Genomic DNA, 16,681 nt, shown 5'->3' on the forward strand with positions numbered 1-16,681 from the left:
TTATGTAATATTGAAAGAGAGAGGAGAAAGAATTGATAGAGAATCATAAATAAAATAAGAGACATGACGTCATTTTAATTTTTGTTGTTACACTAGAATTTAATATAAAATATAGCTTTACGCGCTTATTATATATTTATTAATTTATATATTAATCTTTATTGAAAAACTTAAAATGTTATAGTATGTAAATATAGTAAATAATTATACAAGCTCATGTTAAAAACATATTTGTAATAATTTGTATTGCTTATTACACACAAAAGGATCGTTATTATTTTTTTACATTTTCGCGTTTTCTTTATTTCGTAATTTGTAATAGAAGATGTAACATTGCATTTTTACAACATTATAACGACGCATGGAAGTTTGTCTACTGTTACAGTACCCATTACAATCGGCGATTAAAACTTGAGCTGTAGAAGTTACAATATCTACCTTCTCACTTTTTTAACAACACTTAGTTGGAAATTCAATCCTCCCCACTTTTTTAACAACACTTAGTTGGAAATTCAATCCTATAACGAACTTTAATTCTACCACCTTAAAATAAAACAAGTTTTGTATTCTTTAGTGATTTTGATACTCGATCTCGCGAAGATAATTTTGTGTAAAAAATAAGTTCTCGTTGTGTTATGTTGGAGTTAAATATCTGTTTTCAGCGAGATGATACAAATTTAGAAATACTATTCTGAAGAAAAATGTTTTCTTTTCTAAAGAAAAAAATGCAAACATATAAAGATATATTGAGAATATGTTTATATTTTACAAAAAAATTTTAATATTTTGTTTTTGCTCATTTCTTCGGAATTAGAAGAAAAATGTACTCTATTTGTGATCGCACACATTACAAGAAATATATTAAAATGAACTTACTGCCTTTACATCGCTTTCTTGTCGAATATGTAATTCTCAAAATTAATTTGTACTTTGACGATTTATTCGGTTTTTATCATTAATATGAAGATATTCTTTTTTTTGTATAGTGGGAAGATGAACGAGATGGAGCAGGTTCCTGAGGGTTGAGATTGCGTGGATCCTCGAGATGACCGGTTGGAGAATGCAGCCGACCGCCTCGGTGCTCGGCGTCATCGCCATTGTCTCTGTCATGATTACTGTCACTGCGTCAGGTAGGCGATTCATTATGCAGTTTTTTTGCTTGACGTTTTTAATTTTAATACAAGTTTATAAAATGTCTGCTAAAACTTAAATAATTTACTAATAAATACAATCTAATACAGTATAATAAAAATATTAACTTAATTTAATTTTTTAAGTATCTACTTTTCTACAATTACTTTCATATTCGGCTAATGCGATTTTATTTATTATTATTGAAAAAAGATAAATAAAAATTAATTAAGAATCAAATGGTTTCACTGAATTAAGGTCAAGATTTTCGCACTATAAATTCAACCTCTGCTTGCGATAAATTTATGATACTTTTTTGGTTGACTAATCTCGTGATAGAATATTATTGCGAACAAACGAACGATTCGTTTGTCTTAGCCTTAATGGGGATGCAAGAATTTTTAATTAACTGAATGTCTAACTGTGCTGTAAGCGTCGAGTAACAATGGAAAACGGCCGTGTCTGGCGGAATAAAGAGAGCGAAATTCTTCTGTAGCTACCGTGCCAGTTGTTCTATACAGTCTTTATACGAAGATAACCTCACCGGAATTTACTTTCTTGCTCTTCCTAGCAATCACCATTTGGTACGCGAATGCCCTTTCACGCAGTTCCGCGCACCCTACGAAACCTGGAAGTATCGGATAACGAGATTGCGCTTAATGCTGCCAGGTTTTTTACAGCTAAAGGCATTATCATTTTCATGAATTATAACAACTTCAATTTTAAGTGATATGTTTCTTTTTCTGTAAAAGGAACAAACAATAAACATTAGTCGGTTTAAGTAAATATCATTTTAATAAAAAATTCATTTTCTATGAATACGAAGATATCGCGATTAATAATGCTAAAGATTTGTCAGACAACAAAATAGGTGATAAGAAAAATTTACTCACCAACTCATTTTCTTAAAAATCGCTATAAAAAATATATACCATGCTTGCGGTGCAAACTATTTTACACAACGAATTAATATTATATCTATAGCTATCTACAGTCAAACAAAGAGATTTTTCTGCCATATCCTCTTTGAGTTATAAGCATTTTGACAATCAACCCTGTACGACAACCAGCCCCGGTCTCCCGTACTTATCAGAAACTGTGTGTGGCATTCAGAACAAAAGTACCTATAATATTGAACATAATATAATTTATGTAAATTATATACATAACACATGCATTCGAAACTACGTCAGTACGTAAATGGCGTCAGGAACAAATAATGATAAAGAAATAATTAATATATTCGTTCCATTTAACATCTTAGATTTTAAACTATTCGAGATATAAGTCTAAAATTATATAAATGGAAATTTGAAGAAAAGAATTTTATTTATTATTACATTGAAAATCATAAAATTATTGTAACAAGTTAAACATTTCTCTTTTGCTAGTATTACCTCGTAAAAATATCTTTCTTTTTTCAAATCGATATTTCTACTCTGCAGACTTACTTTTAATTCAACCCTTCAAAGACCGACGTCCATCTGGGACTGCATCTGTCGCGCCCGCAGGAATAATCTGCGGAATTTCCTTCTTCGCACGTCTCGCGAATTTGTCTATCACACGTGACAAGCGTAAATCCTTGCTGACAAATTGCGGAGCGCAGAGATAGGTGCACCACGTTACTTCGGCACGTCCGTTCGATCGTAGCGGCCTGAAAACGCGCTCGGCTCGAAGATAGAAAAAGGAATTATACGCGAAATTTGCAAACGCGGCGAATGAAAAATGATACGTTACTTATGCATCGGTTACACCGGCCCGTTCGAAGGCTATCAATCACAAGGAACAAACGCGAAGTGTATCTTCATTTTATGGTGTGGGCTGTATCGCGCCGGGCTAATCGCCGAAATTTTGCGCGAATCACTTGCACTCCTAAAGCAATGGCGCTTTTAAACTCCGGCCGCCACCAGCGTGGCGTATCGTACGACGGCGATCAATCATTCGCACAATCGCTTGTATTCAGGGCGCGAGAGATTGAAGAAAAAGCTTTCCCGGACGGATTGGCAGCAAAACCCGAGACGAGCGAGCGCCTTATCTGTTATCACAGAACGTGTTATTCGGAGCATGTTCACAGAGATCGGACTGCCACGAATAGTAATACGCGTGTAATCCTGACAAAGCAAAGATTAATATGCCAACTTTGATAACACCATCGGAAATTAATCAAACAGAATTGGAATGTGCTGAATAACAATTTAAATTCTATGTCGTATTTCAAAAATAATTTCAAAAATATTTCCTTTTAAGTACAACGTTGATATGAAATATGGAGCAAATAAATGATGATAAAGTGAACTTTCTACAAGAAAGAATTGTTCAGAAGATTCCTTGAATTCTCACAGAAATCGTTGTACATCCGCCATTCTATAAACCGTTTTTCAAATATATTTTCTTAAGAACACGGCTTGACTATATAAAAGCACGAAGTAAATAAATTGTGATAGATTGATTTGTCTGCAAGCAAAAATTGCACCAGAGAATCTAGCGATCTTCGAATTTTCCACTGAAATCTCTGTATACACGTCTGCCGTTTTATAAATCATTACGAACGTCGTCGGTAGCCAAAATTACACGGCGTTGCTCGACACGATCGATCGATCACTCGCGACGCAAAGCGCGCGCTAAATTGCTTCCGAACGACGAACGACGAACGAATGTCACGTTGTCGTTGCTATTGCTGTTGCCATTACAGCCTGTGCTATCGGCGTGGCCAGCAATATCGATTCGCCTAAACAAGATCGCCAACGCCAAATATCGCGGTATATATCGGCTCGCTGACGTTTACACATTTTCCAAACAATCGGCGAGATCGGTGATTTCGAAAATTTTCACAAACTTGTATACAACAATAGTGGTTGTCAAGGTAAAGATAACTCTAAAAAAGAACACATAATTTATTTACACACAAATTAGTTACACAAAGAATAAATTTTAATTTAAAGTTATAGAAAGTTTTAAAAATTTGGAAAATAATTTACTCTAACTAAATATTTGCTGATTGAATACTTTTTACAAATCATATTTATAGAATTTTTTGGCTAATATCTTTTTTCTCACAAACATTAGTTTGTAGCAAAAATATTATAATTCTCTCTTTAAGTAAAGATATTAAAAATGTGATTAATTTTTTGACAAATTAAAAACTTTTACAAATTATTAACAGTTTGATAATTTTGGAACATTCTTGATGATATTATATTAAGGCAAAATTAATTTATATTTAAAATATATACTAGCGCTGAAAGACTTAACAAGATTGAAGAGTACATGGTACGCCTTTCTTCCTTCTGTGGTGATTTGGTGATCTTCAATTTTCCGTAAAAGTTGCGAAGATGAAAGGGATAAGACTGAACTAGTGTGGCGTCTTGTGACGAAGTAGAGAAAATTGAAGAACAAATGCCTGAAGAACTATATAAAAGAATTCTCTGAATGCTCTATCTCCCTCTATATCTCCCATTCTGTCATTACTCGGAACAACTACATGCTTTTATATAGTTCTTCAGACATTTGTTCTTCAATTTTCTCTACTTGACAAAAGTCACGGCAGATAGCAATCTTATAATCCTTTTCGTTTTCGCCACGGACAGATATAGCAGTGGTGAGGTAATCGCTCTATATTCATAGCAACTGTTACTGTTGTTGAGAGCAATATTCACTTGCGTAAATAGGATTGCGACGATTGTCAGACATCGTACGAGAACATCAACAAATCTATGTTCCGCTCGTAACGATACGGTTTCAATGCACAATAAATAACATTACAGCGTGAAAGTTTTTATTACGAATAAATTTTTTTAGAAATTTCTGTAGATCGTTTCTGTAAATGAATAAAACGATAGACAAGGTATTAATTTTTATCAATAATAACTTTGAATATAAAATAAATTATACAAATGTAGAATATATTTTTATTTTCTTACAAAATTTATTTAGAAGAATTTCATATTCTCATAATTATATATTTAAGTGTATATCATTTAATTTCTCGTTAAACTTTTGTTTGTATCTTTATGACTAACAAAGTAGTTCTTTCGTAAATTTTATCTACCTCGACGAAAACGTAAAGTTCTCGATTTACAATAAATCGTCCAAAAATATAGTTGAACTATGTGGATAGACTTTCTATTGCAACTATTCCATAAAAGAGCCGTCCACTCTTGTTAACAATAGAACAGGTTTTTAATCCTATGAAGAGAAATGTTGATCGCGTTGAAGTAAATTTCGTTGAATGACAGAAAGCGCCGAGTGAAGTTTTCAAAAGACTTGTTTATCACGAGTTTTCTCATGGACTTTGATTGCGATCGAAGCCACAGGAGAAACGAAACCTTATACCGGAAACTTTGCCAGCGTTTTCGCAAATAAAAGCACGATCGTGATACGCACGCCTGCGAAATGAAATTCCTGCAGAAGTAAACCCGCGGCACTTTTGTTTCGTGAAAATACGTGCCGCTATGTAGTGCACAAAGGAATTACACTGTTATTATCACGTGGCTTTCGTCGCATGGAATATTTTCAAGTGAACAGAATGTCGCGCAGATTTTCGGCTTTTGTTCTACATTGCGGAAACGATAGCTAAGAATTGGAAATATTGTACGAATTATATAATCTTATTAAATTCTTGTTGTTAAAAGTGTATCTGCCTTCGTTACAGAAATACACGGATGTTAGTTGAATGTGATATGATCGAATTTAGCAATATTCCCGAGTTTGCATACTTATGTCGTTTTTAAATAAAACGATTCGAATGTACTATCTCACTTTATAACATTTTTAGATCTGAAACTTTGATTGACTATCTATTGGCTCTCCTCTGGGAGCTTTTAAACGTCCCATAAAACTCCTAGCCGCACTTCTTACGTCCACATTTAAATCCTCGCTCCGACCGGAGATCATCCTACTCCGTTTCAAGTCATAAATCTCGGCGCAGTGAACGCTTCGCCTCGTCGGCATGTCGATTCACCCTCGACACGACCGACGAACCTGTGTTCGCCCTTACATTTCCCGCCCACCATCCGCATACATCCGTTCCGATTTAACTTACTTATCGTTAACATGGCTGTTTGTTTTCTTCTTGCAGAAGCGGAGAACGGCGCCATCGAGCGTGGCATTAATCATCTTGACGAGGAAGATCAACGTCTCGACGAGAGAATCGCGAAGAATCGCACTATCGAAACCGCCGGCTGGTCTCGCAGCAACAACACAACAGCCCTCGAGGAAGTCATTTCCACTTTTACGGTTGAGTACTCAACAAAGGATTTGCTCTCGCTCGTTACCGTGGTGGATCCGCATTTCGAGAATGCGTCGAAGAATTATATAGACGATCAAATGATATTCGCATCGAAGAGGATTGAGAACTCGGAACAGGCGGAAGAAGCTCTGGCAAAGAAGCTAGACCACGAAGATGTTCAAGGAACGAACGACTCCAAGATGGAAAAGCCGAAAGATGACTGGCTGACAGTGATATCGGTGGTGAAAGAGGAAGATGTTACGGAAGCGAGATACGGCGAGCAGAGAAACGCGCAAGATATCAGGGCGATCTCATTCCAAGTACCGCCACCAGATGAGAAGGAGGAAGACTATCAGGACAGCCGACAACAGGGGAAAACTAGCGTCGGTCACATGGACGAAACGAGGAAACTCAGCGAGACGAAAAAAAATCAGTCTAGACCGGCAAATAACTTGCTGCTGACCGGCAAGTCGACGAAGGCCTTCTACGAGATTAAACCGTCGATCAGGACTCTCGAATCGGAGCGCGGTCGTGATCAGTTCCAGATAACCACTCACAGGACGTTGTCGGGCAGAAAGTTCGTCTTGCCTAGCGTCGATAGTGCTTTCGGAAAATTCGGTCCATATTTCGAGGACGGCGACCGAGAGATAAATGTCACCGCGAGAATCGGCAGTACTGTTTTGTTGGACTGCAAAATCGGCATGCTAGGCGATAAAAAGGTGAGTTGCTTCATTCACTGTTAATCTCGTTAACTTTTTTTCTAACTATTACAAGAAAAATTTCAAATAACGGCAGAATGATCGAATTTTTGTTATTAGTAGCAACCTGTCGTACAACAAACGGGTAAATAATAAAGGAAAAAATTGATGTGTTGAATCAGATATTTTTCATCGATGACAGTTTGTCGTGCAACAATCCGGAACGTTACGCAGCAAAAGCCATGAATAGCATGGAGGAAACATTCCTCGTTTTTAATATCTATTGACGTTGTGTTATATTCTGTTGGACAGTGGATTAGTCAGTAATTCACACATGTGCTCGTAACACTTGTTTGACACTTATTGTTAGCACTTAATGCTTAACGCGTGAGTGACATTCCCGATAGTGCTTTGAATTTATTTAAAAGTCCTTTGCAATATGAAAAAAATTGCATTGTACTATTCAAAAAATTCAAAGTGATCTTGATTTTTTATATAAAAATTTTTTTCGATTTTTCTTTTTATTGCAAGTTGTCGCTTGCATGAAACAAATGAATATTCACTTTTAACTGGTCAATTAGTAAAATTTTTTTCTGATTGATCAATTAAATATTTGCAAGCATTTGTAGTAAGACTTTGATCGCATTCTTTGTATACTATGACTATTTTTTAACTGAATTTTTTGTACAGTTCATCTTTCTCTCTTTTTTCTTTAACATAGAGAAAAAAAAGAAGAAAGAGAGATGAACTATGTAAGAAGTTCAGCTAAAAAGAGTAGACTTCGCTTGTCCCCGTCGGTTGAAATTATATAATCGAATCTTCTTATAATCATTTTATTTGATTTTAAAATTTTCTATATTTCCATAATTTAAAATTAATTTTCTTTATTTTATCAAATTTAAGGAAATAATTAAACCCTAGGAAATTAAGGCAAAAAAAATCGAGAGATTATGCGAACTCAGTTAGTCTAATCAAGAAAATCGCGCATTTTTCTCCGTTAAATAATGAATCGAGGGGAGAGCGCAATGAGATCGAGATGGTAAAGCAAGGGTGCAGCATCGAGTAAGCAGAAGCGCAGATTATAATTGCAAACATCGTTTGTTAGTGTCTGCTGCGTGTACGATCTCGTCTGTCTTGTCGTTGCGAAAGTTTTCGCATTTCAATCAGTGCTACCTCTCGGTACCTCCCTGTCCCTTTCTCCCGTGATTTCTATGTCCATTTGCTCCTCGTCGCGCTTGGACGGTTTGAAGTTCCGAGACACGGGCGTTCGAGATTCCCGTGGGATTCATATTCCGGAATACGTAATGGGAAACCGATTGCGGTGGGACGGCAATGCCAAGGAACGAAAACGAGTGCTCCCGATTCGAGACGTGTGTGTGTCGTGCAAATGTCACCTAGGTTGGTATACGAGAAATATGCGTGTAGTATAACGCGCCGCGCGCTCCAAGAATAGCAAATAGCTCGAAGGGCACTTAATTATGAAATATCGCTCATACCGTTTGCCAAGTCGTTTTAGTCCTTTCAGTAAAACGGCTACTTAAGACATCGAGGAGAAAGATTATTCGAGGAAATATTTGTTTGTATTAAATGTTTACTTGCACACACAATCATGACTTGTTAAATAGAGAAAATGATTCCTATATAATTAATATAAGGCATTATCGCACAAAATTCACAGTACATCTGTAATTATATTGAAAGCGACATCACACGATTTGAAAATACTTTGTCGAGAAAGATGAAAGGTAAATAGGATTAAAAACGTTATGCGTTTTAAATTAAGATCTGAATTTTTTTTAACTTGATATTTTAATGAAAAGAGGAACGAAATATATTATGCGTTATGAATTATACGTACGTGAGATTAATTAAATTTTTTTAAATAGAAATAAAGATAATAATTCATACTTAACTGTTATTTAATTAGAAAACGTAATAAAATTAGAATAATTTATTGTCTAATCTAAGATACTATTAAGCGTACTTTTAATAATAGCCATCTGGTTGGTTTTAAAGATACTTTTACACGATTATTTCCTTCTGGCGTCACGCCATCCTAACTTAAACAAAAGTTGAACTCTTATTAATTTCATCATGTTAAAGAACTATTACAGCGGCTGTTCTTGAACTCATTGACTTTCATCCAGATAATTTTTCTGACGACAAATTTAATTCGACACACATCGTAATGACCCGTACGTGATTCGCCTAGAAATCATTTTCTCCGTTTCTCCTTTGACGGAAAGTTCTCCATAATATAATTCGGCACATCTATGAAATCCCCTGGACGGTTAATATTACCGTCGTGGACGTTAAGTTTTCGCGAAATAGACTTTTATCCGCGATGACAAACCGTGATAACTTGTCCTGTGATATCCCGTTATTGCGTCGGTTGGCACGTATGGTATGAGGTCGAATCTCGAGAGAAAACTTTGTACAGAAAGAGGATATAGCGGAAACGTCGCTATAGACAGCATAAAAGCTAGATTGCACTATGTAAGTTTTAGTTTTGCTACAGCAATTACAAAATCAATTATAAACCGTTCCAAAATTTTCAGTTTTATCCAGTTAATTAGATAAATTGCGATAATGTTTTGAAATTTTTACTTAACTCTGTAATAATCCGGCGATTCTGTTTGGGGTTACCCTATTTTATTTCATAAACTTCTCGTTTAATTTTTATGAAACTTATGAAGTAATTTGATAATATATTTTATTTAAATCTGAGGTTAAAAATAAAAAATTCAAAGTGATGGATTTAATATGGGGAACAGAATTTTTTACAAATAACTTGATTATCATAAAACTTGGTTTTAGGGAGTTTTTAATTACCAAGTATATAACATCAAGTTTCCAGTTTCGCCTTATTTGAAACTCGTCAGAAATACGTAAACAGTTAGTACACTGATTTCCAAACTAACTTTTAAACTTTGATTATGAACCCTTTGACATTAGATCCCCCTTTATGAAAGTTACTATCCTTTTGAAATTTGATATTTTCAGGTTACATTCCAATTCGGAAATACCAAGGATCTCCTAAAATCGAGTTTTACGATAATCAGATTATTTTTGTGAAATTTGAATTTTAGAATTTTGAGATTAAAATCAAATTCAGCGATCCCGAAAACCTTTAGAAAGTAAGATGTAAGATCTTCCATAAGTTACTTTGTTAAAAAACTCCGGTCCTCGAGAGATTAAATGGCAAAAACATGGCTACCATACTATTAAATATTTGACAGTAATGAAATGAAAATTGGCTAGAACTTAATAAAAAGTTTCGTGTAAAGATAAGAGACAAAATGATCGATGAAAACTAATTCTCTTTATGCAATTTTTTAGTAATTTTTAAAATAAACTCGAAATAAATTGTGATATCTGCTCGCTCTTTTAAAAAGCAATTATTATGAGTTTGATATCATTTAATTTCTATACACTATTGTTTAATAATCGTATCGTGTAAACGAGCCTTAAATCAACACTTCCTTGGGCAAATACCGAGCTTCGCGTAAATTGTCTACATTTATTGCTGACATACACGAAGCTCCGCAGAAATTGCTCGCTGTCTTTTTGGAAATCTAAGAGCAAAAGGAATTATTAATTTTCGACCAGCGTGCACGCGTAATCTCCTGATATATTTCCGTTGCATTTGTTTCGGAAATCATAATAATTGCTTGAAGAATTTAAATTTTAAATATACTATATCTTCAAATGATCTCTCATATGAAGTAAAATATATAAAAAATGTTATGTGATTATTTAATTTTAAAGAGACTCGGGTTCATAAGTCGATTTGAAGTCGATTGATTTTTAGGACCGTTTGATTTGATATCTACTAGATTTTCTATTGATCTTCAAAAGAGAAGATCGATATTTTATAGCAGCGTTGATAAAACATCGATCTTCTCGATGCAGCATTGATAAAATGTCGATCTTCTTCGAAGATCAATAGAAAATATAGTCGATATTAAATCAAACAGTTTGAAAAATCAATCGATATTGATTTGATTTCGACTTATGAACCAGGGGACTAATAAAATAATAAAGATAAATACATGATGGTTCGGCGAAAAGACTTACTGATAATCATAGTATTGTTTTTTTTTTACAGGTAACGTGGTTGCAGCATAATAAGGATTTCTTTCGTCTGTTGACAGTAGGCAGAACGCCGTATAGCAACGATCAAAGAATCAGTCTTAATTTTCGGTAAGTCATAACTTCCTTTATTTATCTGTATCGACTTTATGAAAAAAACAATAGTCGAGGCTAGAATCATTTCGTAGTATAATTTTATTACCTTTACAGTAGGAATTCACGGAATTATAGCGCGGTTTCAACGATGAGAGAATCTCTGCGACGAAATTGTCAATGTCATTATCATAATTCGTTATCATTCACAGCAGCCAACCGCGTAATCGCGTCGTTAGAGTTGAATTATCATCTCACAATCAGTTGATTTTTACTATCGCCGGAACGAATTCGATGTCGCTGTTCGCAAAGATGAAAAATTTCGCTTTCGTCTTCCTTCGCTAGGATTAAATCAGCCGTTTTATGTGCTATAAAAATCAGAATCGACCACGTTGTAACATGAAGTTCCCGCGCCGTGACATTACTGCTTCCGTTCATTGAAGCAGAGCGCATTATTATAGAAGTCTTTCTTAGGAAATAAAATGTCAATTTTCCTCCATTCACATCCCATTGCAGTTACTACATTGCAAATTACAAGTGTATTTACGTCAGTACGGTCAGAGAATGCATGTATCTTTTGTGACTATTTTATTTCTCAGCCGAACCTTAAGATTATTTTCTACCATTTTGTCTTTTTTTGTCTGATTTCATAGATATCCTAGCAATTGGAGACTGCAGATACTTTACGCGAACCCACGCGACTCTGGGTTGTATCAGTGCCAAGTCGCCACACATCCGCCGCTAGTTAAGAAAATCAACGTCGTTGTTACGGGTAAGTGAAATTGAATCAATTTGTTTAATTTAAAATTTAATATTTTCTTTTGGAAAGCGATAAGTTACACACATTTTTTAGTTTTTATAATTGTCTAATATTTCCAGCAACAAAATGTTTACACAATTCTAATTTATAGTATATCTTATACATTTAAAGTTTAAATCAGGTTTAATGTTCATATCCACCAAAGATTACACATTGAGGAACTTTTTGTTGCCTATTGTTGTTAAAAATAATAATAATTTATAACTAATAGAAACTAATAGAAACAATTTGTCTCCACCGAATAAACTCAGTTCGAAGGAACATTTAATTTTGTTCTAGTTACTGAGACAACAATTTGTTTCCGCAACTATTGTATTCGTCAGATCAATAAAAGCTGCATTCCGTAAAGCGCACGATGCGCATGATATGTTATTGAAGCAACAGAAGTTCTAGAAACAGTTGAATGTTGTCCGTTGTTATCTATATATGCTGCTTCTATACGGAAACAGGCAACTTATATTTCTATTTCTGACGATAATGAGCATACAGAACGTATCGTCGAAAAACGTACTGGAACTTTTTCAGAAACAGACAACTTTTACAGAAATACAAATGTTGTTCTATGTTCCTTAAACGAATACGCACTTTTACGACAAACTATAAAACCGTAACAACGCTGCAATGTGCAATAAAAAGAAGTAAATAAATTAGATACGTGTGATCAAATATTTTTATATTGTAATTTTACCTTTTATATTGTATTATAATACTTTAATAAAATAATTAATCAGGTTATATTTTTAATTTTTGGATTAGAACTGTTTAATTTTCTAATCAATTAAATTGATAAATATTCAAAGTAATAAGTTTTGATTGTATTAAAATTCTTTAATTTCGACGAAAGAAATAACAATTTACAATTATAACAGCAATAATAATAATAATTACATTTTTAACTTAAATTATGTGATAAACTTAATCTACAAGTTTAATAAATTTAAAAAATTTAATAACGACCCAATGTCATAGAAGACAAGGGTTGGACACGTGAAACCTTCTACTTCAGCATTAGCCGCTACCTGTTGGAATACCAACTTGAAATATTCATCGCTTCATCTACGGTGCACAGTAAGCGCAACCTCGTACAAGCTTAATTAATCCGAGCAGAATTCGCACTCAGGCCGCGCAAAGTTCACACGTGCAAAACGTTTTGCGCTTGTGAACTAAAAACTCGACCCAAAAAGAGGGTAAATTGAAGGATCGTTTGCTTGCATCCCTTTTCGCAATCCTGCCTGCCGCAAGAGAATCCTATTCGGACACAAAATCGTTCAATGCCAAAGAGAAACGAAGGAGGCCGGTTAGATCGTATGTTAAACCCAGAAAAGGACAGATGAGGCGAACGCGGATGGGGGAAAGGAAAGGAGAACAAAACGTGGGAGCGTACGAAGTCGGTATTGCATCGCTCGTCGTTACCCTCAATCCCGTTACGTCGCCGATTCGGTGCAATGGAAACCCGCATTTCTCGGGATAAAGCGCCTCAGCGTGGCTGGTAATCTGATCCGATCCAGAGGGGGATCGGCAGGCAAGAGTGAACAAAAGCCGTCCCTTCAGAAACGAAGTAGGACAGAATCGGATAGAGCAACGTTGTTGCATACCTTCTCTTTGCTACTCAAATCAAAACTCTTCTTACATCTATCATTGTCATTGTAGTACTTGCAATTCTGGTATCGGTATTTTTCGGCTATCGATTTTGCCCTTTTCGTGAACAAATGAGCGACTTATAATACGCCGTTTTATGCAAAGTTGTAATAATAACGTTAGCGAAAAATTTTTTTCAAATTGATAGAGGAAAAAACTGAAAAAGTCTTAATGAAAAATTATTGCTTCTGTGGTTTAAGGTCAATCGCGGGCATCAATTGTGTTTAGTTCGATAGGAAATCGTCCGTATCGTTTTACGATAGATCTTCATTTTTATGTCAGTTTGCGACGAAATCGATCAAAAAATAATTTACGATTCTTGAATATAAACTAAAGACAAGATAACTTGAAATTCTGAGGAGGAACCATTTAAATATCATCCTTTCTTTTATAACTATGTAATATATTATATTAACTATTCTGTGTAACTTGTTGCCGTATTCTAAAAAATATGTAGTACATGTTTTGTATATTTATTTACTGTCTATCAAAATGAATTTTAGCGTTTAGTTAAAATTAGAAAAAAATTCTTTGATTTTTAATTACTTATATAATAATTTAAAAATATTATTAACATTTCACAGTATTCAACTAATTGCCAATCTTTTGCCAGTCTAAATTGCAATTATTATATCCAAAGAGGATATAATAATTAACAATAGATTTAAACCATCTCTTTATTCTCTCATTCTACTTCATAAAATATAATATATTTTCGCAAACTCACATATTACTCGACGTGAATGTGTACAATGATTATTTACTTATTTAAATGGGGTTTCCGAGAACTTTATGTGTATCTGTTATTTCTTTCATTTCCATCACGTGAAACGCATAAATCAGACATCATTGCATTGCCAACGACATGAAAAAAAAGTAATAAAATAGATTAAAGGAAAAAGAAAAAAATAGGCGCAAAACTCGCGTGTCGCACAATCTGGTTTCGTTGCAACTGCAATGGGTCGTAGAGTAACGAACGGAATAAACTTTCGGAAATTCGGGTGCACTACACAGTGTCGTTTCATTATGTGCTGTAGCGCGATCCCAGCCCGTGCGTTTCCGCTTCTGTGTGTGAGGATGAAATTACTTTGCCGCATGACTCTTCTCACACGGTCCTTTCCGCTCTTTTGCTAAAATACACCGAAACTCGTCGGCCTTTCGTCCGTTCCTTTCAATCCTCCTGCGAGCCCCATTATTTCACATAACTAGCTCGACATTGTAAAATACTGCAACGCAGTAGACACAGAGTTTTAATCCATTATATCTCAAGATTAAACATGAAACTATCAAAAAAGAGAGTCAGCTTTTGAAGGATTTCCCGAAAGAGTATAGTATTTTCAACAAGCAAATTATATAAGATTTTCAAAACATTTCATGTATTATTAAACTCTTATCTCCATAATTTGAATAATAATTTAGGAAAGTATTAACAGTTTTGAGCTCTTGATATTCTCGTTAGCGTTCTATACAAATTGAATGTCCAAAAATGAAATGCGCGATGAACAGAACTCTAATCCATTACATCCCAAAATTAAACAAAACACTATGAAGTAACAGAGACTAGTCTAAGGGCCATCACACAAAATGACATAAGCTGCATAAGCATAGTATAAGATCGCTGGACCAATGAACATCTTATGCAAATCATTATGACGTCTTTTTGTCGGATGATCATTGGTCTAGCGGTCTTATGCTATGCTCTTATGCAGTTTATGTCATTTTGTATGTGGTGGCTCTAAGAGTTTCATAAGAGCACAATATTTTCACGTATTATGAATATCACGGATTAAGAAGAGAAAATAAAGAAGCAAACGTCGAAAATATTTTTTCTTCTACTTACCTTATTTTTCTAATGCGCGGTTTTTTATTTTTTATACCTATCGTTTTTACTTCGCTGAAGATAGTTCGAAACGTACGACCTCATTGTAAGCAAGTTAATGAAGACATGAATATACTTTTTAAGATTACGCAATGATTTCTACGGAATTACTCTCACTTGCCCGTTATTTTTAGATATTTATTTGTTTTTTGTTTTATGTTTACAATAAATGATAGACCAATTAGTATTTGCCGACTTATATGTATATTGAAATATTTTGTTTGTTTGAGATGATGACAAAGGTAGGATTTGTTTCTCGCTGTTAACTTGAAAAGTGGAATCAGGAGGCAAATCCAGCGATATAGTTACTTTGTGCAGCGTGAATCAGCTTTTGCACAAGTTAGTTTTAGCGCGGAAATGTGATCTGTTTTTACAGCTGGCTAAATAAGCTGTGACTGCGAGGTCCTGCGACGCGCGAAATGGCTCTTATTAAGGAGCACGCAAATAAGGGCGAATAAAGAGAGCAAACATATTTCTTCTGATCCTGACCTTATTTATTGTGCAGGCAAAGAAATTTAGGGATACAAAAATCAACAAATGGAAGTTACCATAAATAAAGTGGAAATATTGACAATAAAATGCATTAATCTTTTTAAATTCTGTATAGCACAACCTTTATCGATTGAATTTCAAAATATATTCAATCACTAATCATTTTATGAATTATTAGAAAATTTTTTAACTGACAGAAGAATGTGTTTTTGTGTTTGTAAAAACAACTGTGTTTATAGAAACAGCGTAGAATGTTTTATAAAAAATTTTTAGTAAAATAATTCAATTTTTTAACTTTATTAAGCATCCCCTAAACAATCAATATTATTAAATATTTGACATTGCACAATATTATTGATAGTTTGAAAGCAATATTGAAGGTTTGAGTAGTATATGTGTCAATCAAAAGTTCTTTGAAATATATTGTTCAACTCATAAAATATTGATCTGTCTGTGGGTACATTGCTCAATACGTGCCAATTTATAACGATTGATTTTTAACTTTATAAATAAACTACGTTACCAAAATTGATGGTGAATAGTAAAGCTTGAATGTGGTCACTTTTGATTACATTTGTCTTTTAAAAAACTAATAAAATGTACTTTTTTTT

At 34.2% G+C, this 16,681-nt stretch overlaps 1 protein-coding gene across 1 annotated transcript in view; it reads left to right on the forward strand.

Moving 5' to 3' along the window:
* Window positions 1-1,026: 1,026 nt before the first annotated feature.
* LOC108727823 (uncharacterized) overlaps window positions 1,027-16,681 on the forward strand; it is a 62,281-nt gene continuing 46,626 nt past the window's right edge. Inside the window, exons 1-4 of the mRNA XM_018456086.1 lie at window positions 1,027-1,130; window positions 6,209-7,077; window positions 11,165-11,259; window positions 11,895-12,013. Coding sequence (XP_018311588.1) covers window positions 1,046-1,130; window positions 6,209-7,077; window positions 11,165-11,259; window positions 11,895-12,013 — 1,168 coding nt within the window. The 5' untranslated portion in view covers window positions 1,027-1,045. The remainder of the gene's footprint in view (window positions 1,131-6,208; window positions 7,078-11,164; window positions 11,260-11,894; window positions 12,014-16,681) is intronic.

This window comes from Mycetomoellerius zeteki, unplaced genomic scaffold (genome assembly GCF_001594055.1).
Source record: "Mycetomoellerius zeteki isolate Tzet28-1 unplaced genomic scaffold, Tzet1.0 scaffold548, whole genome shotgun sequence".
Classification (NCBI taxonomy): domain Eukaryota; kingdom Metazoa; phylum Arthropoda; class Insecta; order Hymenoptera; family Formicidae; genus Mycetomoellerius; species Mycetomoellerius zeteki.